This window comes from Falco punctatus (genome assembly GCF_963210335.1).
Source record: "Falco punctatus genome assembly, chromosome: 11".
Classification (NCBI taxonomy): Eukaryota; Metazoa; Chordata; class Aves; order Falconiformes; family Falconidae; genus Falco; species Falco punctatus.
This window is the reverse complement of record NC_137591.1, coordinates 29,915,708-29,941,073: the sequence shown is the minus strand read 5'-3', so window position 1 is coordinate 29,941,073 and position 25,366 is coordinate 29,915,708. Positions and strand designations below refer to the sequence as shown.

The following is a 25,366-nucleotide window of genomic DNA, read 5'->3' as shown; positions in this document are numbered from 1 at the left end:
AGGAATTGTTCATGCATAAGGGAAACGCCTGATGCTGAAGGCCCTTACGTTGGAGTGTTTTGTCCTGTCACCCTCTTTGATATCTTGATACTCAGTGACTCATGTAAATTTTAAAGTGTCTCTTAAGCAGTGCTGCCAGTGATGGCTGCTGGTTTTTTACGCATGCTGTCAGTGCCTCGGAGGTGGGTTTTTGCAGGCATGTCCAGGAGATGCATGATGCCCTTGTCCCTCGTGTACCCAAATGCTCTTGGCTGGAGTCCACCACGCAGTGAAGATGATGAGAGACTCCTGAGGACTGCACAGGCTATTATTCCAGCAGTGTTGTGCCTCCTGTAGTCCCAGGGGAATGTCTGGTTGTTCCTCAGCCTTCACTTCACCTCTTGCATGTGTTTTGCATCTGGCTGTGTTACCAGAGCCTGGCCAGGTGAGAGTCATTGGATGTTGCTGCCTTGCCAACTTGTCATGATGCTGGCAATAATGTTTGTGGCATACCAGCATAGTGCTGGACTGGAGTCAGAGCTCCTAGACCATGGGCATGGGGATGCAAGTAGTCTTAACAAGTACAGAAGGACTTAAGCTTTTGGCTAAAAATACACCATCCCCTGCCCCAGCTGCATTAATGCCAGAAATTTCAGGGCAGGTAAACGCAGAGTGGCAGGCAGCTGCGGTTACAAGACCCACCATCCCAGTCTGGAGGCAGACGGAGAAATCCATCTTGGGTTGTGTGCTGCGCCAAGCTGGTACCGTGTCCTGCTCATCCTGTGCTAGTGGGCTTTGTCTGCCTGCGGCGGGGCAGAAAGGAGGCAAGGCTGAGCATCACCTGGGAATTTGTGTGATGGGAACAGGGAAGAGGGTTCACAAATTCTAGCCAGGATGATTCATGTATGCAAGCAGTGAGCACAAGTCTGGAGGGTTATATCTTTAGAGACACACCCCCCCCCCTCAAAGAGTCACCATGGAGAGGAGCCCTTTGGTGGGGTAAATTGGATGATGTTCACTTTGGCTCGCTATCTGGAGGAGTATCTCTCTTTGCTGATGATAAGGAGACTTTAGAGAGTCTGTTCTCTGAAAATATCTGTGCCGCTTGATTCAGCACCTGTCTTCATGGATTGGGTTGTGGCTCTTGGGCTTGTGGCTGCTGCCCCAGTAGCAAGGTTGCTGCACATTGCATTAACCCTTTGCAGCCTTGGGGTAAAGTTGTCCACACACAAAAATGTTATTGGCAGGCTGGTGCTCATTCCTGGGAAGTCTGAGGGACTCCTTGTTTGTCAAGCAGAGTTTTGGGGGAGTAGGAAGAGGAATTCCCTTGTGGTGGTTGAAAGGCATGAAAGAAGAGCCAGGAATCCCCTGTGACTTCACTAGGCTGTATGGCTAGCTGGAGCTGGCAGGGTCTCAAGTATTTTCCAGCTGTCCACGGAGGGCACTTGGACAGCTTCCACCCAGCCCCACTCCCACATCCCCTCTGATATGTCTACAGGGAAAAGACTCCTATTTTTGAGTTGCAGTGGAATTCCTGTGGCATTACACACTGCATCCTTTGCAATACCCAGAGAATTCAGTTTGATTTATAGTGCTGTGTGGGGTACATGCTGGCCTTGCTTTTAGTTTGGAAGTGCCGTCTTTTGCCGGTAATGGCCACTTTTGTGGCCCCAAGGCTTCCTGTTGTGATATGGCTGTCACTAAAAAGTGCTGCTGCTTTCTTCTTCTCCCACCTTAAACCACATCAGGCTTGCGTTACAGCTTGGCTGTCCATTCTACTGCCCCACAGATTAGCAAATCCCACCTCTCTCCCGCCTATGCACCAGTAGTGGTCCTGTTGCTGCTGCCAGAAATTGCTGCCTGGAAAAGTAGCAACAACTCTGTCTCTACAGAATATGTCAGGTTTTCTCCTTTGACCAAGTCAGCTCAGAGCCTAACTTACAACCATGAGTAGAAAGATGCTGTCTTCCCCCAAGGAAACACATGAGAAAGGGATGTGAGAGTTGTACACAGAGGCCTGGGATCGTGGATGGAGCATGATTTTTCAATTGCTTGGAAAGGAAGCTTTGGGTCTTTAGACCTTAGTGTGGTAAGGTCTAGCGCAGCAGTAGTTTTCCATGCAAAGCTATAGCTATGTGATGACTCTTCCCTTTGATATGATGGGATGACGCAGAGAAGGTGGGGCAGGGCTTTGAGAAGACTGAGGACAGGAAGCAATGGACACAATCTGAAACATGAGAAATTTGTATTGGACATCAGGATATTATTATTATTATTTTTTTCCCATGAGGGTGGTTAAGTACCACAGGTTGCCAAGAGAGGTTGGGAAACCTTGTAGCTGTTCAGGCCTCAGCTGGACATGGCCTTGAGCAACCTGATTTAATTAAACGTGTTTTGAACAAGGGGGTCAGAGTTGATAGCCTGTGAAGATCCTCTCCATCTGTGGTTATAAGTCTAATTCCACTAGTTTCTGGTGACATTGTTGATGAAGCTGCTGGACTTCGCTTTCCTTTCCTTTTTTGATAGTAAGAAATGTCACACAATGACAGCATGCCCTTATGTCCCATACAGAGCCACGTGTTCTTGACCCAGCACCGGGACCACGCAAGCATCAGTGTGGCTCCACCATGCTGCTGCTTTCCCATCTTGCTTTCTGTCAACCGTGAGTCTCACAAGTAAAATAGTACACAGTGTGGTGCCTAAGCCTGCCTTAGATAGTCAGCTAGTGTCATTCGGCAGAACTTTAAGTCAACAATATCACAGGCAAGCACCTGTCGTGAGGGAGGCTGTCATATCTGGAGTCATTCCCTCAAATGCCATCATTTCAGATGGTGTTCATGCCCACACCCGTCTCTAATAATGGCAGTTCATAGCCCTCCCACCCCTAATCTCTCTCTACTATTGCACATACTCTTCTTGCAAACTCCACTCTCCCAGGGGTTCAAATACTCCCTAGGTCCAAGTGTTGTTACCATGCAGCTGGCTGCTCACCAGTGAGTTTTGGATGCTCTTGGGAAAATAATTTGCTTTGAACCTGGCAAACCTGATGGTCCTTTTCTGTCTCTCTTCTATTCTCTGCCCTATTCTTTGGGGTCCTTTGTGTGAGGTTGTTTGTTGTTTTTTTTTTTCTTCTCAACTGATAGCTGTACCTTCATGTGTTCTTCTGGCCTTCCTTGTGTTTTTGTGTTGGCTTGCAGTGCTCACCCTGCTGTAAATACCACCTAGTTTGGAATACTCTGGTCTTATAGGCATTGGGAAGCTATTTGAGGAGCAGAGGAGAGGGCTGTCATTTAAGCTGTTTGTGGAGACCGAAGGCTGCTCTGCCTTCCCCCTGGGGAAGATCACAGAAGTGCTGAAGAAGAGGGAGAGCATAACCTTGGCAGTAAGCAACGGGCAAAGACGCCAGTTACATGCTCCTTGTCTAAGCTAAGGGTGCCAGTGGGAAATGTGGATTGAGGGGAATTGGAGTTGCCCATTCTAGAGCTGTTTTTGTCTTGCTCGTGTTTTTGGGGACACCGGCAGGATGTTTGTGCTTTCCATGGCGTAGTGGGTGAAATTGAGGTCCTTTCCTCTCCTTCTCCATCCAACTCATCTAAGCATCTCTCCATGCTGGAACTGCTCCCTCTACCCCGACACGGGGTACCATCCAAATCTCTCAATGGAGGAAATTACGGTTATTTATAATTAAGGGTTGACAAAAAATGTTGCTAGTGTCAAGGGACTAGCAGGCGACAGCCAGAAAAACATCATGTCTCCAGAAGAGGGGCGGCGGGAATATCCCTCTGAATAGGGCTGACGTCAGCTCTCGGAATTTGGACAGCCTGGACGGGTTTGGGGCTATTTTTCCAAGATATCATAGGTCAGGAATCAACGTTATTTTTAAGTCTGTCCCCCGAGCAGCTCTGGTGCATGAAGGAGACTTTTTCTCCTCCTTCCCCCTCCTTATGCTCTATTTCTATGAAACTTTTGCTTCTCTTCCTTCCGAGTCATGCCACAAATATGTCCTTCAGGTTTATTTATTCTTCTCCCTATCTATTCCTCCCGGCCTGCTCCCGTCTTAGTTGGGTTGAAGGGATGGCGTCAGCGTGGCGCGTGTCTGGGATGCTCAGGCGAGACATCACAGGAGGAGATCATGTTCTCCTCATTTGCCGTTTCCGGTTGAGAGAGTTTTCTCTCAGCAAGCTGATGTGGCTGAGGAAAATGTTCTGGGAATGCTGCTTTGTGGTGGGAGATCTCAGGGCCTGGTGAAGACAAGCTGGTCATCTCATCTCTCCCTTAAATTCTGCCGTATAGTCCAGCCAAGATTTTTCTAAAGTAGCTGAAGTTTCAGAGTTGCTTTGTCGCTGAGAAAAGGTAGGTGAGATGTCTTCAGCCCAGGATGGCCTAGTGGGGCTGACTGGTAGGGAAGAGGGAGTCAGCAGATCCTGATTATCTGACACCTCCCAAGTCAGCAGTGGCTTCTGAAAGTCTCTGCTGTTTCAGATCCAGAGAAGCAACCTTTGGGTTTACCGAGCTCTGTTGCTCATGCTGTCCTGCTCTAGTCTACTTCTGGAATCCTGCTCCTCTATGTTTTCCACTTTTTCCTCCTCCTTTTCCATTTACTGTAGCAACCTCTCTTTTTCTAAACAAGTTTCTTGGTACAACTTGACTAGGGATCTTGCCATCGCAAACACTGTACTTGCGCATCTCTCGTTGGTTTCCCTTCTCACTTCACATCTCTGATGAGAATGCGCCTTTTTCCCTTAGCCCATGCTTGGGTCTTTGTCCTTCCTTTCATGACCCAACATGGTGAGGAATGTGCTACCGGCCACCACTTTTACAGACGCTGCTCATTCAAATATAGCGGGTGTGCCTGACAGCTAGCCCAGTGTAAAGAAATGATCGTGTTCCCCTTCAGAATCTCTCCGTGCAGCTCGAAGATGCCAATTGCTCCTGGAAGCATGGGAATAAGTGAAATGCTTTCCACCACCTTAATGTTGCTGTTGGCCTCATGCTGTAGGTTTAGTCATTCTTATGACATATTTCCACAATAGTGCGTTTCCATCGTCATTCCACAGTGATGTATTTGAAGCCTTTCCATGAGTGTTTTCCTTGCTTAGAATCTCTTAAATTAATGGCCTCACAATCCACGGGCCATGGTCCTCAGATTCTGAAGACTTAGATACGGTGTCTTCCAGGGCTACCTGTCTGAATCCTGTCTCAGCCCATGAGGTTAATGGTACTGATGGTGGAAATGGTAGTACTTGATTTAAAAGAGTATCTGGCTTTTGCAGCACAGCCCAAGGCCCTACAATCCCACTATTATTATTACTGGCGTTATTACTGTTATTATTAAGTTAGAAGCTGATTGTTTTATACTGCTGAGGACATGAACTCCCTAAAGATCAACACTGGGACTGTTGGTGTACTAGTGAATCTGCTATAGACCTCTGACCTGTGCAGAAACAACCACGCAGGGGAGAGAGTGAAACCTAAATTTCCTGGCTGCTGTGTTGATTTTTTTTTTTTTCCTCCAAGTGCTGAGACACACACCGCTTTGTGAGGGTAATTTCATGGATACCCAGACACACTCACAGGTGTTACTGCTCTGCTGCAATGCCTGTTGCCTATTCACCTCTCCCAGCCCGTTACCTCCCTGTGCCCTTCAGAAATGGATGTCTTGGATATCCTCATTCCAGTATTTTTTCTGTTCCTGCAACTCTTTATTCCCAGCTCTGGAGATGGGAGGAGACAGCCAGCAGTGTTAGGAGGCTTTTCACGCTAACCCATGCCCTTTGATGGATCTCCAGAGATGTCCCCCTCTCCCCTTCAAGCTTATTTTGGGAGCTCCTGTGCTCCCCTGCCCTGGCTTCTGCAGACATCCCAGACCTCCTCTCAGAGAGGATTCAGATCACGTGCAGAGAGACAGATTCACGTGAAAAGGGTCCTGCTGCTGGCTCAGTGCTGGGGGGACCCAGACAGTGCTCTTCTCGAAGGTCTGTTTTTAGCAGAGCTGGAAGAGACATTCCTTGGAGCAAATCCAGAGATACCTTTTGCTCATGCTCTTCCTTCCACAATACACAGGGATGGGGCGAGGCAGCATGTTTTTTGGTGTGTTATGTGCCTGTGCCGGGCAGGGACCCTTGTTCTTGCCATGCACTGCCAATTCTGGCATACTGGTTGTCTTGGGGGAGGAGTTCTAGTGGAGGGCTGTGGTTGTGAGCTGCTCCGGACAGACTAGAGAAGCTGGAGAAGAGACTTCTTGGCCCTGTTGGAAAACCCTCCCTGCTCCCAAGAGGAAGGTTTTGATGTCCGTTCCTGCCCTGACCTGTATCAGGGATGAGCCCTGAAAGCCCTTGTTGGAACCTGCTGGAGTTCTGGATTTCTTTCTCTTTCCTAACACCTTGAGGAAAATGCACTTTTCCCCTCCCCCACATTCCGCTCTTCTGATGCCAAACCCCTTTGCTTTTCCTAGCAGGACTGACCTCTGCCTTTCCTTCCTTCTCTCATTGTGTCTCCTCCCATTTTTTGCTCCTTTTATGCTCTTCTCTGGGATATTTTCTCTCCCCATTGTTGGAAAACCTTCTCTAAGAGTAGAACTCATCAAGAAAGCTGCTGTAGTTACTAAGATTTGCATGACTGCCTCCCACCCAAACCTCCCACTAGCAGAACTTGCACCTTACAGAGCAGAATTAGTAGTGTCATAGGACATATCTTGGAACTTGCTGAATTTGCCATGCTTTACACAACGCTGTTGGCTTCAGAGAGTTGAGAATGGGGCGTCCAGGTCTGCTGCACCCTTTCCAGGCTATCTATGGGTGGCTCCTGCTTTTCCTCTTTGGTCTGTTGAAGTCTATGCTGACTATCTCCTCTCCCTTGTCCTCGCAGGGCGTACATGAGCGTGAAGGAGCTGAAGGAGGCACTGCAGCTGAACAGCACCCACTTCCTCAACATTTACTTTGCCAGTTCGGTGAGGGAAGAGTTGGCTGGTGCTGCCACTTGGCCGTGGGATAAAGAGGCCCTTAGTCACCTGGGTAAGTAAGTAACCCCCCTCATGTGGTCTCAGGGTTGTTGGTTTTCCTCTCTCTTGGTTGACTTTGCAAAAAGAGGCAGCCATGACTTGGCTCCATATTGAGGATGTTTGATAAGGAGGTTATGATAACAGGCTTTGGGTGTACCAATAGCTGCTGCTGTAAGGAAAGGAGCCGCCTGTTCCCCATGTCCATGTGGGAAAGGTGGTGAGGTTAAGCCCTGACAAGGGCCTTCCAGGTTGTCATGAGAAACTTTTAATGGTGAAGGCAGTGGGACAGAGAGCTTGGGGAGAGCTGCAGGTTCACCATCATCACAGGCTCTGGAGAGGGGTTTAGACTCACATTTGGCTTCTCTGGGGACCTTCTTGGTCTAGCTTTCAGGATCCTGGAAATGGTGAACTTCACTTTGCAGCATGTAAAGACAAACAGATAAACCAGGAGTATCAGTGATTTCAGAGCTGCGGCTCCAGGTTCGAATGAGTCCAGAGCTGACCAGGTAGTGAGCACTGGCCGCTTCTGAATCCAGTTGCAAATGTGAGGATGACTAGCAAATTAAACTATGTTTTTATAAATAGGCTTACTACCTGCTAGAGGCAAGGTTCTCCCTGGCTTCGGTGAATTCAAGGCAGACCTTTAAGGTCATCATCCCTGGCAGGCTACCAAACGGTCCAAATGGCAGCTGCTTCACCAGAATGTAAATGTATTGTGTGTTTGCTCCTGTTCCTGCTGTCTCTCTTTTTCCTGCCGCTCCCTCCACTTCTTCAATGTCAGAGTTTTCTGGCAAAGTTCTCTACACTTTGCAGTCAAAACATCTAAAGTGTTTCTCAATAAGTAACTGGAAATAATTACTCCTGACACCTGCACAGCAGACCTAGACCTTCTGCTTTTACAAGTGCGTGATGTTTAAGCCTTTAAAGTTTTACACGGCTGTTAAAGACCTGTTTTAAAGTTCTTTTTTGCCAGTTTCCCTCCCTCAATGAGTTTCAGGACTGTTTTTTCAATAGCTTATTGCTATATTTGCCTGTTGAGGAAGGCAAATCTCCATGAAATTTATTTCTTCAGCTTCCAGAAATCACTTCCAAGGCTCAGCCTGACAGTCATCTTACTACAGCAAGTGCTTCAGCCACACGTGTTCTTTTCAGACCCCTCCCGATGGCTCACAAGGACCTGTATGGAGGGGTGATCTGGGTGACTGTTTTCATCAAAAGCTTGCGTTTTGCTCCGTTCTCACAGTTTTTCTCCATCCGTGGACACAAGAGGTGGCACCATCTGGAAATGTTGTATCAGGGGTTTGCTGCGGAGGTTCAGGGGGAAAGGGGTGTTGCTTTGGCTCTGGTGCCAACGCTGTGAGGTATGAAGCTGGATCTGAACTTCTGTGAGGCTCTGGTACAGACTGAAGGCCGGTTCAAGACTGTCCTTGGTTTTCGATTTAAGCTTGTTTCTCCATAAACAGTAGGTTCTACCGCATCATTGAGTGTCCTACGCGCAATGTATATTATTGTCCAGCACAGAAGGGACTTAGGACCGAGCAGGTCATAAATATATGGCTCTTGACAAAGCCTCTCACAAGAGGCTACCGGAGAACCTGGGCAGATGTGAGGGTAAAGTAGTGAGGAAAGAGCAAGGAAAACTTTTGGAGGAGTGACTAGTCATTTGAGGAAAATCTCTGGAGCGTTAAGGACCTAACAGTGACGAGGGGTGGAGACAAATCTTTGCATAAGAGGGGGGTCTGTCTCCAAGATCCCCCCGTGCCACTCCCACTGATTTTTCCCTGCGCACATACAGACCCTCTTGTACTTTGGTTCTCCTCCTGAATCAAATTGGTTCCTTGAGTTCGACTTGACTTCTCCAGGAAGCTCACCTGTCTTTTGGCTCCAGAGACTCTTGATCAGATTTTACTCTTTCTGAACTGGACTTAGACGTTTTCAAGGGAAGTAGTGTGAAAACTTTCTCTCCAAGTGCGTTCTCTTCTTCTATTTTAGCAATTCCTCTTATCCCAAATTCCAAACTGTTCTCCGTCAGTTCTTCTCTAGATGTTTTTTAATCTGCCATCTGGACCTTGAGCTCCCTAGAAACCATTCTTCCATGAACTCTGAGCGTATTTTTCAGGAGGATGCTCCTCCCTTTCTGGAAGTCTTCAGTGAACTTTGTTTTTCATCCTCTTCTCACCTATGCTTGTTTTGGACTACCATAAATTAAGTGACCATTCCTATGCTGATGACTTACAGATCTATTGCTCTCTTCCAGATTATTTTCCTGAGTAAATTTGAATTTCAGGCAGCCTTTCTGAAGGTTGAGGGATGTTTTACCGTTTTAGTCCAGTAGTAATACCAACCAACAGCAACTACATTTATTGAAGCTTAAAAGATAATTACTGACCTGCAGAGGTTGAACTGGTCTCTGACATTTCTATAGGCAGGATTTGAGCTGCTGTGGAGCTCCTAGAGAAAGATGGCTTGCAGCCAGCTAGCAGCAGAGGTAGAAGGTCTCAGGTCTGTTTGCACTGCTCCCTCTAACCATACTGTCTGCCTCAGTCTTTCCACCGTAATCAGCGAGTTGCTCTCAAATTCAGAGTTCTTGCTTGGAATCTGGAATGAATTTTATGAGAACTTAGAAGTAAATCTTTTTAACTACAAAACACAAGGAGTTGAACAACTCCTGTCCTATAAAAAAACCCCTTAGCTTTCTGCAGTGGAAAGCCTTGCCTCAAAAACCCTAGCAATGTAATAATGCAGACGCTTGAAACTTCATGTGTAGCTGCATGTGAACTGTATTTGCATAAACATGGTCAGAAGGCGAGGGAATTGTGAATATTTGATGTTATAAATACTTTCTGTAGTTATATAAGCTGAGGCCAGCTCATATATCTGGCTGAGGTCACTGGATCCTGACGGAGGGCCAGCCGTTCCATCAAAGGTACCTTAAGGCATGGCCATCTTCCTGTCTGACTAACTGTCATGTGTCTGTTCCATTCATTGCTGTGACTCAGTGTCTGGGGAAGACTGGCCCTGTGATACAGGTTCAGCTTTGTGGTTTGCTGTTTAAGAGATCCCACGCTTGCTTGAGCATGTGTCCTCTGCAGCAGCCCTGACCCAGGCGCAGGTTGGGGGCTGGCTTGCACCAGCATCCTTCAGCATCACCATTGGTTGTAACTAGAAGCAGGGCAATGTCCTGGGGCTGGGAGCTTCCACGGGATGTGTGAGTGAAGGTGAAGTGGGATCCACACCAGCACTAATCGTTCACTGTACTGATGGACTGGGCATCTCTTGTTGCTGGAGTACAGTTGAGGCTTGGTCTTGAGGACATTACCAGCTCTGCAACTTAGCTTAGATCTGGTCTGGAGGGAGAAGGATGTTGTGAGGCCAGACCTGAAGCTTTCCAGCTTCCTGGGCTTGGCTGGGTAAGCAAGTCCAAAGAAGACTCTGGTTCACCTGCCTTGGAGTGCTGGGCCCCCTTGATGTCATGGGACCTGATGCTGAAATTTTTATTTTGGTTGTATAAATGCTGACCTTGGCGGTCTCCTTGGGCTGGTTCTTGGGCACGAGAGGGAGAGGTCACTTAAAGCCCAATTTAGCCCATCTCCCAGGGCAGGAGGAGGAGGAAGGGGTGAGGAGGGAAGCCTGGCCTGCAGAGAAGGGAGCGGGGAGGCTGGTCTTGTTGGGATGTATGAACCCTGCTACATCTTGCCTTCACAGCCAGGACCCTGCAGAGAGGAAATACAGCTTCCTGGTCCAAAGCTAGGAGCTCTCCCAGCTCATCAGGGAGCTGTGGGGGCAGGGAATGGAAGGACAGGGACATTCTGGAAGGAAGGCAGAGTTCTCATGCCGTTTCTAATCCTGCCATCTAATTAGTTGTAAAAAAACTTACTAAAAATATGATTGTCCTTGTGGAGTGTGGGGAAGGAATGGGATGGGGAAGCCAGCAGAGTGTGTGGGGAAGGACAGGGTATCCCAGCATTGGCATCCCTTCCCATGACAGTTTTCTCTCTCCCTGTACTGGAATCTCATTTATTCTCCTGCCTGGGAAGAGCATTTGGTTTCTGCTGGGAGGAGGACTGCTTGGTCGCAGGGCCTCCAGTGCCCCTGGTGCTCAGACTCGTTCCTTGTGGTTGGGTGCAGGGCTTTCACATCTTATTTACTTGTTTACGAACACTATTTTCCTTCTGTGTGTGCATTCCTCCTTTCAGACCTTTAGGCAGGCACCCCCCTGCCTTGCTCAGTCTTGGGTTTGGCTGCAGAGATGTCTTTTCTTTCTGTTCTCTCTTCTCTCATGCCCTGTTTTGATTAAAATGAGAAGCAGCTTTTTTTTTTTTTTTTTTTTTTATGTGCCCACTGGGTTCTCCATCAATGGGATGCCCTTTGCTATCTATATTTACCAGTGTGGTAACTGAGAGGGGGATGCCTTGCAAAAGCCTAATGATTGACAGGACACAACATGAAGGTCCACGAAGGATTTTTCAACCTCTGTACCTTCTTGTGGCTCATTTCCAGTCAACTTAAAGGGTCAAGAGCTGGCTGATGGGATGCAAGATTTTGTGCTTTGTTTTACAGCTGAGGAGAAAGGGAACGCAGCTACTTTGTGACCCATCCTTTGCCTCAGGACAAGCTGCCCTGTGCCTAAGATTCACACTGCGGGGAGCAAGAACAACAAATGGGAATTTTTAGCTAAGAAATGGTGCTACTTGACAGGTCTGTGGTGTCTCTCAGCCCTTCCATGAGCCACACACATAGGACGCTCCATAGAAGAGGCCACCCTTATTTCTTCACCCTCTTGCAACCCTGTTTGGCTCAAGAGAATTGCTCAGGGCATCTCTGAAGGCCTCTTTCCAGCCCTAACCCAATGTTCACCCAGCATGGCTCCGCCAGAGGAGTCACAGACCTGCTGGTGTCCTGCCAGGGACACCATGATCTGAAGGAATGCCCTGTATTTGAGGACATGAGGTAGTCTAGTAGTGCACGGATCTGATCCAAGAGCAGATTTCAAACTGCCTGTGCTGTGGCTGGAGACAGGATCACATGGTGGCTCTCTGCCAGTTTTAGCTTTGCTGGCAGGGGCAGCAATCGGCAGCAGAGATGCAGTAGCAGAGGCTCTGCTGTGAGGTAGCTGGCACAGCAAATCCTCCAGGGCCTTGCAAAGGAGGGAACAAGCTATGCTGGAGACAAGTATTCACCGTACTGCCATCCAAGTTGTCTGGGTTAAAAGTAGTTGGGTAAAACCAGTCTCCCATGCTATGGAGGTATTGCCTGGAGTCAACCTGAGCACGTGCTGGGGGCTGCTTTTTACCCCCTCATCTTGCTGATATTCCCCAACCCCTGCACTTCCACTGCAAGGCAGCATGGAAAAGTGGATGGAGCAAGGAAACGAGATGAGGAAAGGAGAGGAAATAGTCAATGAAAAGCCTCAAAGCAGGGAGAAAAATGCAGATTTTCCAAAGGGATTTTCTTTTGGGCAAAATAAATAAAAGGAGACCAGAGAAGAGAGCTGTGTCTGGTTCTTGAGTATTCTTTGGGGACAGTTTCCCCAGCAGGTGTGGTACAGAGCTGTCTGTACAGGGTGTGCGTCCCAGGTCAGGAGTTGGAGATGCTGGCAGTGAGCAAAGGGAAGGTTCTGCTCCACCTGGCTTTCCTCAGCATCATTGATCCTGGCTCTTCCCATTGCACGCGGGTGGGCAGGAGAGGAAAAGCACCTTGTCCTGCAGCCAAGGGACAGCTTAAGGCAGGACGAGCATGGGTTCTACCCAGCTCCCTGCTGTTGCTGTCAGTACAAGGTGGCAGCTCTGCACAGTTTCTGTGGGACTTTGTACCCATGCTCCAGCATCTCTGACAGTTGAACCAGCACCGAAGTGCCTTGGAGGTGAGCTGCCCCTCCGTGCCCCCTTGTGTCAAGGAATTGGGGTGCCCCAGTGGAAAGTAGGACTGTGATGGGTGAAGGGCTTTCACTTGGTGCACCTTGCCCACATGCAGACCCCTCTGAAGGGGAGGAAGGGATCCTCAGAAACTGCGTTTTAGGAAATCCCACTCTAAAATACACAGTGAATTAGGGTCAGGTTTGTGATAGAAGCTTAGCGCATTGTAACAGCACTTCATGGGAGTTTTAATTTACTCCTTGGGGTCTGATTTGGAAGTTGAAGCAGTAGATCATTGATGTTTTCTAAGTAGGGGTCAGAGGCAGAGCGTTTGAATTTTCATATGGACTTGTGTTGAAGGTGGCTTCTAGATGGCACAGCCAAGTGTCAGGACTTTGCCAGGCACCTCGTTGTTCTCACTTGCCATGGGAGCTGCCATGCTTTAGCTACCTGCCTAGGCTAGGGAAGGTCTTCTATCCTCTGGTTCAAAGGGTTGTCCCTGTAACCTCACAGCATGTCTCAGTTTGATGCCCTGGCTCCAACCCTTATTTGGAGTTGTAAGCGTGAACCAAAGCAGACACTGAATTATAAACATGCAAAAGACAGAAGGAAGCGGTAGCTGAAATGATTGAAGATGTTGGGGGAGTGATGTGATCAGAAAAGGGAGAGAACCCACCCACACCATTCCATACCAAGAGGGCAAAGGATCCTCTTCCCATCCTCCAAGAAGGTCCATCTCCAGGTCTCCATCTGGCACCTCATTTATGATCTGCAAGTGCAATGAAAGGAGCTTTACCTGGCACAGGTGAGTAATGGCAGTGCCTGCTGTCTGTGTCTCTGGGTGATGTTCTCTGTACTTGCAATTCCAGGTGGAGTTGTTCTCAACCCTGCTTATTATGGTATGCACGGCCACACAAACACCATGATCCACGAAGTGGGACATGTTCTGGGGCTGTACCATGTCTTTAAGGGAGTGAGCGAGCGGGAATCTTGTGACGATCCCTGCAGGGAGACATCTCCATCTATGGAGACAGGAGATCTCTGTGCTGACACTGCCCCCACCCCGAAGAGTAAACTCTGTCGGGACCCAGACCCCACCAACGACACCTGTGGCCAGACACATTTCACAGGAACACCCTTCAACAACTACATGAGTTACACAGGTAACGAGTCATCGTCATTAGAAAATTTTAAGGGGTCACCTTCCCTAGAAATAGGGGTTTCTTTCCCATCCGCCTCCACCAATACTCCCTTCCCTCGTTTCCTAACTGATGTGGTCCCCCCTGCTCCGTTGGGATGGGGCAGGCTGCAGCCTGTGCTTGCAGGAGCATCTTAGCCCCTCTCTTGCTGCAGGCTGGTTCCACCCCTCCGTTCTTGCCAGTCTCTGGACGTGCATTGAGGCCAGGCTTGTCTGCCTGGTGGTGTGCCTTTGTTCTCCACTCCTGAAGCATATTATTTATTATTATTATTATTATTGCTATTAATACTGCTATTATCATTTTGGACTTTCGAGTTGAGCCCTTTTGGCTCGGTTTCCAAAGGCATGCTGCAGAGGGCTGGTGCTCCTCCTGGCAGTCCAGGAGGACGAAAGGTTGAAAGGCAATTCTGTCGCACCCTGCTGACCCACGAGTGTCCCAGGCGGGTGGTGGCACTGGCCGGGCGGTAGAGCTGGTGTTGAGCAAGTGCGGGGCCGTGGAGCTGCTGAGGCAGTGCCATCTTGTGGCTTTGGGGACACACGACACCAGAGGGTCCTGGCGGGAGAAGCCACCACGTGCTGGTATCTCCCAGGTCTCCCCAGAGGTCCCCACAAAAAAGTTTGGAGATCAGGAAGGGTGGACATTGCCGTGCCCCGCTGGCTGATCCCTGCCGCTCTCAGCCTGGCCTTTCTTCTCCCAGATGATGACTGCACCAACACCTTCACCCCTAACCAAGTGGCCCGGATGCATTGCTACCTGGACCTGGTGTACCAGCGCTGGGGCCAGAGCAAGAAGCCCGCGCCCATCCCGATCCCTCCCATGGTCACAGGGCAGACGCAGGACTCCCTCAGCATCTACTGGCTGCCTCCCATCAGCGGTGTCATCCACGAGAGGTAATTTGCGATGGGCTTGGGCTTGCACAGGAGCCCACTAGAAGGGGTTCGGGATCCTCTGTGGTGCAGACCCCACCATCCCCTTCCCTCCCCAGCCATCTCCAGCAGAGCCCTCAGACACAAGAGCTGGGCTGCTGCAATGGCCCCACTGGCACATGGGCTCTGCCACAATCTTTCTGCTGTCGGGGTGCTGGGAAGGGAAGCCAAAGAGAATTGGGAGGCAAAGCCAATTCTTAAACCCCAGAGTGCAATCATGGAATAAAAAATGAGCTTCATTTAGCACTTATTGTATAAAATAGCTATTTACCAGGAGGAAATGCAGCCTTGTGGTTAAGGCAGGGAGCTCGAACCGCAAGAGCTGGGTTTCATTCCCAGCACTGTCACGGACTCACGGTGTAACTAACTGGGGGTAAGTCAGGAAATTTTTCAGGCCAGAGAAACGATGCCGAGAAACCAGAGTTGTTTGGCTGGTGAGCAGTGCATGGCCCCAAGTGCTCAGCGGCTGTCTTCCTTCTCCCCAAAATCAGGGAGTCACCAGGACCTGGATATAGCACCAGTGCTTCTATTCAGCAGCCTTTCTTATTAAAACATTGTGGTTTCCACCAGGTCTACACTTTTATTATGGGACCACAAGCACATGTTGAAGAGCTCCTGAACTAGTTTTAAAGCCGGTTGACAAAGTGGTCCCTTGCAATTCAAAGAAAAGGGCTGTTTGAGGGCAGCTGGGACACTCTTGGATCAGTGTTGGCTGCCTTTTCAAAGAACTGGTGCTTTCCATCACAGGCCTTTCACCCAGGGATAACAAGAGCACGTGCCTGTCACCCTCTGGGCATGAGAGCCTCTGGGTGCTGGGTGGCCTCGAGTCATCCAAACAAACTGTTTCTGGGGAGGGATGGAGTGGTTTGGGAGCAGGAAACCACAGGTCTAGAAGGCAGGCACTGGGTCTTCGGATCCATCCCCAGCTCTTGCTCATACGCTGGTCTGGGATAGGGGTCCTACGTCCCAGAGATGAACTGGTCAAGGAAAGGGGCTGAAGCTGGCCCTTAGCACAGAAAAGTGCCTTTTTCTTTCCTGGAGAGCACAGTGGGAGCCTCTAACTGACGTTATCATGACCGATTTGTATTGCAGTAGTGGTGGAAGCCAAAACCTGACCCTGGGGTTTAGCAGAGACAGACCCAAGCAGTTTGGGTACGAAAAGGTGATTCAGTGGCTCATCCAAGCCTACCTAGAGAGCATGTAGAAAAGGAGAGATTAAACCCAGCTTGTCCCACAGTCACTCTTACTTTCCTGTCTCTGCTGAAGCTTATTCCAAGCAGGCTGATATGCCCAGGGGCTTCCTGAGAGCTTAGCTTTGCTTTTCCAACTTCCCATCTGATCCTGCCTGGGCAAACGTCGATGGAAAATTAACCAGTCATGATTAGACATGCCAATGGCTTTGTTGTTCTGTCTGCAGGGAGCAGGACACGCTCTGTGATGACTGTGCGGAGGATGGCACCTTCCGTCAGTACGTGCACGAGGCCTCTTCCCCTCGGGTCTGTGATTCCTCTGGCTACTGGACCCCAGAAGAAGCAGAAGGTAAATGTCTCCTCTCTTTCCCTGGCTGTAAGCCCCCAGACAGTGATGAGATCTTGTTGGGAAAAGAAAAATAAGTTGTTTTTTTTCTTTTAGAGAGTGAGTTGTCTCCTCGTTGGGGAGGCTCTTTAGTGCAGGAAGGACTTCTAGGTGCCCGGGAGGTGCCTGGTAACTGCCAGTTGGCTTTGGGCAAAAATACACCCTGATATTAACCCCAGTCATTGCCCAGGAAGGTGTTAATGAGAGATACTGGTCAGAGAGGCATTTCATTGAAATTAGTCTTGTGACATAGATGCTGGGATCTTATTCAAAACCTCAGGGGCATCCACAGGCTTTGATGCAGCCTTGTCCAAAGGGAGCGAGAGGACCTCCTTGCTCGGTCCCCCTGAGTCTGTACCAGGTCCTGGGTAATCTGGGTTGGACGCAATTCCTCTCTGGTCAGGTGAACAGCAGTGTGTTACAATTCTCTCATGCTGAGATGCAGATGTTGGTTTAGAGACCCACCTTGTGGGCATGGTGGTGACTTTCAGGGTCATGCAGCTGCTGTAGGAGCTGTTGGGCTTTTCATGCTGCCCAGGCAACGCAGAGGAGGCAGGAGACCAGGTGAGAAATATCCCATGAGCTGTATATGGTGCACGTGCTGCTGTTGAACCACGTGGAGCCAGAGGATCTGTTAGTTCTGTGCATCTGCACGTTTGGGCCACTGAAGGTGACTGTAAATGTGCTGGGGTGGCTGTAGAGAAAGCGCAGTCTGGACATTATTACACCTTTGGGATGCAGCCCATGGTTTGAGAAAAGAGAGTTGGGACGTAGCTGAGATTCTGTGTCTGAAAACTCTTTCAGCATCTCTTGCTAGCATTGCAAGTTGAGGGGGGGAGCCAGGGATCAACTTAAAGAATAATATTTGTGCTTATTCAGCAATACCAAATAAATCAAAGCTTAGCTCCGTTATTGTCAGTGGTTCCAGCTTCCCCTGCCTGTCTGATGCACTGGCAGATTCAAACTGCCTCTGGAATTATTGGATGTTGTTTTCTCCTATGCGTGACCTGCAGTTATTACAAGTGAATATTTGCTCGGGTGAGAAAGAGACAGGTTTTATGGGTTTTAGGAGACTAATGGCTAAATGGATGCAGGCTTTGAACTGATGCTGGGCCCTAAGAAAAGTTTGCAGTGGTTAATGAAGACCAGGGTGTTTCTACTACAGGATGGCGAATTCCAGTGATGTTTTCTGGGACGGAAAGCCCAATGATATGGTTGTCTTGCTGAGTGCTAATCCATCACTGTGGGAGGCAGGCTGGGGAGCTGAGGTCAGCCTGGGCACTGTTCGGGAGGTCCTGGTGGAAGAGCAGCCTTCCACAGCTGCTTCCCTGGCTTGCTTTGGGCCTGCTCCATTCCTGCCTGTGACCTGTTCCAGCATGTGCCTTGTAGAAAGCTTCAGTCTCCGCTCTGCTTATAGCAGAGAGGTCCAACCTTACAGAGCCACTGGGACTCAGCGTCCAGGTGCCCTTGGCAAGCCTTCTGTGCACATGAGATTACAGAGCAAGCTTCACGTCCCCCCCCGCTGTGTCCAGGATGTGTCTAGAGCGTGGCACTGTGACCAACTGCAGTGTGGATACCATCGCCCCTGTTCTAGAGGGCTGTGAGACACCAGATCTGCCAAGTCTTGTGCTTTCTAGGACGTTAGGGCAGATGCCACCAGCTCTGGCACATGCCTGTGGTGGGTGCAAGACTTACATGGGTGTGCAGCTATGGCACAGAGATGCTTAAGCACCTACAGGATACTGCAGGGGGAGGATTGCCCCTCTGGGTCCCCTGTGAGGTCAGCTTTCGCCTGGTTCTCATCAGCTTCCCCCTTGTCCCTTCTGCTCAGGCCCCCCTGATGTGGATCAGCCCTGTGAGCCCAGCCTGCAGGCCTGGAGTCCAGAGCTCCACTTGTACCACATGAACATGACCGTGCCGTGCCCTCAGCCGGATGGCTGCATCCTGGAGCTGCGCTTCCTGCACCCCGTCTACCCCCATTCCCTCACCCTCTGGACCACGTACCTCTCCACGGGCTCTCCCAAGGCGCTGTCTGACATTGAAGTCCTGATGGAGCAGGGGGAGTCCATCCACCTGGGCCCCTTGGACACCTTCTGTGATGTCCCCTTTACCGTGAAGCTCAACATCCCCAAAAAGATGTACGGAGTCAAAATCTACACCTTTGACGAGAGGATGGAAATAGACACGGCTTTGCTGACCTCCATGCCCCACAGCTCTCACTGTTCCGCCTGCAAGCTGATCCAGTACAGAGTCCTCCGCGACCCCCCATTTGCAAGCGGGTCCCCTGCCGCCCCGGCACAGGCGCACCGCCAGTTCATTGACACGTGAGTGATGAGGCCGTGCTGTCACGGGCTGACTGGGTGGCTGGGACAGTTTAAATGACTTCCTTGGGCTGTGCCTTTAAACCTCTAGATGGTTTTGCTTGTGTCTTGGTGTCGTCCCCGCCGACCCCCAGCAATTGCCACATTCAATGCCATGAGCCGATTCCCTATTTGGCGTTGGGGAAGCTTGCTGCAGACCCCCCATGCTAGCGTGACCCTTGCCCGTGAGCCCAGGCTAACTAGAAAGAGCTTATTAAACCCGGAAATATCTTCTCCATCAACACAATACAATGATTGTTCGAGTTAATGCCGCTTCTCCCCAGCTCAGACCCCAGGGAAATAAGCAACAGCCCCCCCCTGCACGACCTGGCAGAGACCCTCTTCCCACAGTCTCTGTCTCTGGCAGTTGAGAGTACGAAGACATATGTCAGACTGTGATACTGCCTGGGCACAGGCACGTGACTTCTGTAGCCATGGGGAGCAAATCTGTTGCAGATGTATGGGCTGTTCCCTCCTGCTCTCTTCTTCAAGTCCTCTCTGTTCTTGCAGGGAAGTCACACCCGGGCAGGTGTACCGCTACCAGGTACAGGCAGTCTCTGGGACGATCTCAGGAGAAGCCTCCCCACCGCTCATCCATGTCCATGGAGCACCCTACTGTGGGGATGGCAAGGTGACCACGTAAGTCGGAAAACTCAAGCTCTCAGCTGAGGTTCTTTATGCTGCCAAGTCATCCTGCCCCAGCGAGAAGCAACGGGCTGGTCCTCCACCCATGGGTGCTTGGCTGAAGACGGGGCACTGAATCCCTCATCAGTCTGGATGATAGAGCTTGTGTTTTGTAAACTGCCGCGTGCCCAGGGGATGGTCTTTTTGAGAAGCAGGGTCTGGATGAGAGGTCCAACCTGAACATACTCCATGTTGGGCTGCAGTGCTTGGATTCTGGCCCATCTCAGCGAAGTGCCGCACAGTCTGACCCCAAAGGGACCTACCTGCCTTTGGGACTGGCCAATATACCTTCTTGCCCAGGGCACACAGCGGTGGCCCTGCAGGATCAGTTTCTGCAGCAAGCTCAGTCCCACACAGTGTGGTGGTTTTAGAGAGCTGTCTTATCTTTGTTTAGAGACCCCAAATGATGAGGGGTGCACTGCCTCCACACTGAGAGACTCCAACGGTTCACCTGCTCTCTTTGGGGATAATTATTTCCATATTCCAGCTTTTTCACATTTCAACTTCCAGGTTGCTCAGAATCGCTTTCCTTTGAACACGGCTTTCTTAAGTGTGAGGGAAGTGGTGACTGAAGCAAGTGCAGGGGGGATTGTGGTATTATACAAGACCCAGCAAGGTACAGAGGCTTACGGCAGGGCTAGCTGCTGGAGTGGCGTCATCTGCTACGGTTTTAGGATGAATTCATACGAGCCGAAGCCTTGGTCTAGACAGAGTGAACAACCCCTTAGGCTCCATTGTCAAAGTTGGTAGAAAAGTGAGAGGAGCAGGAATAGGCAGATAGCAGCTGAGATTTTCATGTGGGAAGCTTTGTCCGTGAAAGTTTTTTTCCATTGTACTGTTTGTGGAAGTGAGCCAAAAGTGGGAAGATGGGACACAGCGGATCTTCCCTGTTAGATGAAGGGGGAGGTGAGTGAGCATCACAAGATGTATGTCTGAAGGTTTTCTTGCTCCCGGTGTTTGGCATATGTAACTTTATAATAGGTACAAATTGAGGCATTTTTGCCAGCTTTTCCCATCAGGTCTATTTTCTGCAGCATGAGGACAGAACCTTTTCAAGAAAACTACATGGGCTTTTTTTTGCTTGTGAGATGCCATGCATGTCAGCTGGGGGCTGATTCTTGCCTCCTCTTGGGCTAACCTCCTCTCCCTCCCACTCCCTTTCTCCTGCCTCCCCCTTCTCCAGCTCCCACCAAAACACAAGCCCCATCTCAGAACCTCCTGCCCTCTCCAACACTTGCTTTCTCCAGCAGCAAGTCTTCCTGATGCTTGGTTCTCTGCTTCCCCCGTTGCATATAGTTTAATTTTTTCCCGTGTAGTTCTTGCCTCAGGTCCTATAAGAAAGTCACAGTACAGTCATGCCTCCTCCCGTATGCCGTGCTTACAATCTCTTTTGATCACCTGGCAAGATGTGGTATTTTCTCTCTTCTACCTTATTCCACATGTGGTCCTTCCTCTTCTCCCTGCTTCTGTGGAAATGGAACCAAAATTTGGGGTTCTCACTCATGACTGGGCAGGAGCACAGAGGTGTTGAGTCAAGGGTGGTGCTAACACATCTGGCTGTTGTCTCCTTAGGAGCCTGGAGGAGGAATGCGATGATGGGGACTTGCTGGATGGAGATGGCTGTTCCAGGAAGTGTAAAAAGGAGAAAGGGTTCAACTGTGTTGGTGAGTCCAAATGGATTGAGACATCCTTTTGAAGCAGAGTCAAAAGTGTGTGTTATTCATGCTGCTCCTCAGAGCAGGGGTGATGTACCTCAGGCAACAAAATGTGGATTTGCAGCTGGAATGAGCCATAGATCTTGTCAGGGCCTTGTGGTGGGAAATCCCAGGGTCAGCATGCCTCCTAGGACAGCAGAAGATGTATGATCCTGGAGTCTGGTTTGTAAGCAGGTAATCCCTGCTCTCCTTGCAGGGGAACCAAGCCTGTGCTACGTGCATGATGGGGACGGGGTGTGTGAGCAGTTTGAGAAGACAAGCAGTGTCCTGGACTGTGGTCCCTACACGCCTGACGGATATGTGGATCTGTGGGCAGTGAAAGCCTATGCCTCCCATCAGGATGTGAAGTCCTGCCCTGCTTCCTTGGTCACTGGAGAGCCTGTTGTGAAGGTGAGTGAAGACATGGCCTAAAAAAAACAAAAAAAAACTTTTCTAGCAAGGCCCACGCAGTAAAGCTGGGGAAGTCACTGCGGCAGGAGTGTGCTGAGGCAAACCCAAAACCTACAAAGCAGCTCTAGCAGGGCTCAGTGATTACTGTATTCCCATGCAGGGAGCCAGTAGAAGACCTGGCCATTTCTCACCCCCCTCTTTCAGTAGTCCCTAAGCCCAGGAACTGCAGTACACGGAGAGGTGTTTCACCAAGGCAGGGAGCACCTCGCCTGACCATGCAGTTTGCTAAACAGTGACACCCCCCTGTCCCACCGGCTGAATGCACAACTTTGAGCATGTGAGTAGTTCTACTGCTGGTTTAAAAAAAAAAAATCCCGTCAGTCTAATACCTTGTACGGTCAGGGCCTGAAAGGATCAAACCATGCATACATCAGCATCTGTGCTGCTCTCAAACTCTTTGATCTGAAGCCAAGGAAAAATCGATGGGAGAATTCCCATCTTTCATACGGGCTTTGGAGCAGGGCCTGGAGGTCTAGGACAGGATTTCATCTGATTAGTGTTAGTGTGGTATGTGTATGTTCTTCTCCAGCAAGCTGAAGAGCAAGAAATACATAGAGAGGTCATCTTTAGCCTTTTATACGTGCATTTCTATTGACCTGATATAAGAAACAACCTTCTTGAGACCTACAGCGTGATTAAATTGCTTTTAGATTAGACAGGTGTACATGTCTAATGAGATGCCTTGGGCTCAGGCGTCTGCTCCTCTAGAATGACACACATCTGCCAGGCCTGTGGGGCTGTCTGGGATACCACAGGGTATGGAATGCCCAGAAGACTGGTATTCAGGCACATGAATGACACCTTTGGATCTCATCAGCCCAGCCAAAATCAGGAGGCTGTGGCATTACCTACCATCTCACAGCTTGGCTCATTATTTCTTACTCAGCCCCACGGATGCCATGGGGTGCTTGAACAGCATAATTACAGCACCTCAAAATGGCCAAGGCCCCCTGTGCACACGTGTGGGTGGTGACACGTCACTCCTGCTTAGGGACCCACATCATGTCTTCATGCTAGGAACCAACTTGGGATCCTTCTCAGTGTTTGTTGACTCTTCCTTGAGGTTTTGTAGGTGGTGTTTCTTTCTCTCACTTTCCTTGCTTCTTTCTGTGCTGAAATAAATCTCTCCTTTCAGATATGTAAATCCCACCTTGACGATGTGCCAAAGGACCTTTCCCTGGCTGCTTGGTTCCCCTGCAGTCCCAGCCAAGACAACGCTCAGGATCCAGATGAGGAGAGGATGCCCGTGGGTGATGAAGGAGTTTGGCTCAAGGTAAGTAAGGACGTGCAATCAGGCACAGAAGAATTTTGTTGTCTTTGCCCCAGCACTTCGGTGACAAAGACCATCCTTTTCTGTCCTGTAGGAGCTACAGCAGTCTTAAAAACTGCTCAGATAGGACTTGGTATCCTATGAACTCTTCGCAAACCCCAAATGCCTGTGGCTGGATCTTATGTAGTTACCCCATTCCCATTGTGAACAGCAAACCCATCCTGGGGCAGAGTGCCAGGAGGAGAGTGTGCCTAAACCCAGAAGCCCACAGAAATGTGTTGAGGCTGAGAAACAACTTGCTTCTGACTGTCCCCTGCCATCAGGCTGTGCCGTTACACCCGTGAAGGGTGGGTGCAAGCTGTGTTTCAAATCCTAGCTGCCTTTGCTCCCAGGGCTGTGCAGAGCACCAGGAGAAGGTTGGATATAGTCTGTCGTCCGGAGGGGACCAGAGCCCTCCAGGCTGCTCCCGAGCCCACGGCAATTGGCTGGGGCATGCAGGTCCTCCTGCTCCCCAGTGACTCCAAACCAAAGGAGGCACTTCTGTGCCCAGGGTGGTGCTCTGGTAGCCCAAGGGGGGCTCGGGGGCTGCCTTTGGGAGGACAGTTTGGAACGGTCAAACCTCTCTGTCCCGACACACAGAGGAGCAGGACAGAGAGCTGAGAGTTCGGCCAATGTGACTTTTACAGTGTTGATTTTCTGACCACAGACACAGTTTAGAGGTTTTGTGGGTGTTGCTTGGCGTTGCTGGAAAGCTGGGCCCTGGCGCGCTGCTTCCTCCGCAGTTCAAGGGGCACCTTGCCCTGCTTTGCTCCAGGCCGAGGGCCTCTTCCCAAGGCGCTCAGACGACTTGGTGAATCGTCAGACCTGAGTCAATAAACACGGTTATGGCCCCTGAGGTCCTCTGTGTCTCCAGAGAACTTCCTTTAGCTGGTTTGCCTTTCCCCCCCCTCCTTTCTTCCCTGTCTGTGTGCTCGCAACCTACTTTCCAGCTTCAGTCTCCGGCCGTGACAAATGTGCCTCCTTTCTTCCATTGCTAGCGAGAAGGCAGCAGTCTCCCCCGCTGCCCTACCTAGATGAAAGCTCGCTTTCCACTTCTCACCAGGGGTTAAAGCGTGTTCCAGTTTTATTGGAGCTTGTGGTCAGTTCTCTTCCTCTATGGATGTTTATATTAAAGACTTTCATTACTGGTTCTCCGTGCTCTCTCTAGGAGTGCTATTATTTTCCGCCCATAAAATTATTTATGGACTAGTAATAAATATGCCCTTTTTCTTTTTTCTTTTTTCTTTTCTCCCCCCCCCCCCCCCCCCCCCCTTTTTTTTTTTTAATAGAGTTTGGCTGATTGGTAACATATTGGGTTAGGAAAGACAGCTTCTTGTTGACAATTCGCCTAGCAGACCCGCCTGCCCAGACAGGAATGGTGCCGTTTGTGCACATGTGTCCGCACGTGTGCATGGTGTTTCATGGCCACCAACTCCCGTGGACATTTTCAAGCTGTTGCACCTGTGTCACCCGGGTGAAAGCCACACCACAAAACTCATCAGGTGGTAGGAACTGCTTCCTCCAGCGTTTCTCAAGAGGTGGCACCAATGAGCAAGGGAAAGGCTGGGACATGCTGTAAGGAGGCTGAGGGCAAGAGGGGTGTGTGTCTGCCACCTGACAAAGCATCTACCACGTACCTTGGGTCTGTCTGCAGATGGGAATCGTTAGGATTTGCAGATCTCCAGCCACGCTTTGTTCTCAGTTTCTAACACATCCAATGAGCAGAGAAATCAAAATCACTTGTAAGTTAAGTCAGGATGTCTAACATGCAGGAAATTAAACAGAAAGGGGGAGAGGGAGGGAGAAAAATTAAGAAGATAGCCTGCTGTGGCCAAGCACATAATAGGTATTAAAAAGAAAAAAATATTTGGGATGTTAGGCAGGTCAGCTGCTCTTGGTCTAATTTGTGGCCAGAGTCCTTCATCTCCAAGTAGGGCTTCTTCCACTGTAGGAAGGGGAAAGACTAAACCCTCCACCTTAAGCTGTGTAGTCCAGGGAAAGCCTCACCTGACTTCTCCAACCATCTCTCCTCCCCTGAGGAAACACGCTGGGAGGAGCGGGCAGCAGGTGGCTGGGTAAAATCCGGCTGGCCCTCTGGAGCTTCCCAGCTGCAGCTCTGTCCCGGCTGGCTCCTCCGAGCAGGCTGTGAGCACTGCTGGCTCTTCTTCGGCTTTCTTCTCTTCGTGCTTTCCTTTCCTCCCTTCTCGCTTTCCTGTTTCTTCTCCCATCTCTCCCTACTTTTCTCAGCAAGGGAGGCTGTGGGGAGGTACCAAACAAAAATGCTTGAGCCTCCTGGTCTGCTCCTTGCAGCTGG

The 25,366-nt window shown here is 50.0% G+C and overlaps 1 protein-coding gene across 1 annotated transcript in view; it reads left to right on the top strand.

Annotated features, from left to right (window-relative positions):
• PAPPA2 (pappalysin 2) overlaps window positions 1-25,366 on the top strand; it is a 93,291-nt gene that overhangs the window by 22,488 nt on the left and 45,437 nt on the right. The window contains exons 3-11 of the mRNA XM_080407520.1: window positions 6,847-6,992; window positions 13,704-13,997; window positions 14,731-14,923; window positions 16,377-16,498; window positions 18,366-18,858; window positions 19,405-19,533; window positions 21,151-21,242; window positions 21,490-21,683; window positions 22,879-23,016. Coding sequence (XP_080263646.1) covers window positions 6,847-6,992; window positions 13,704-13,997; window positions 14,731-14,923; window positions 16,377-16,498; window positions 18,366-18,858; window positions 19,405-19,533; window positions 21,151-21,242; window positions 21,490-21,683; window positions 22,879-23,016 — 1,801 coding nt within the window. The remainder of the gene's footprint in view (window positions 1-6,846; window positions 6,993-13,703; window positions 13,998-14,730; window positions 14,924-16,376; window positions 16,499-18,365; window positions 18,859-19,404; window positions 19,534-21,150; window positions 21,243-21,489; window positions 21,684-22,878; window positions 23,017-25,366) is intronic.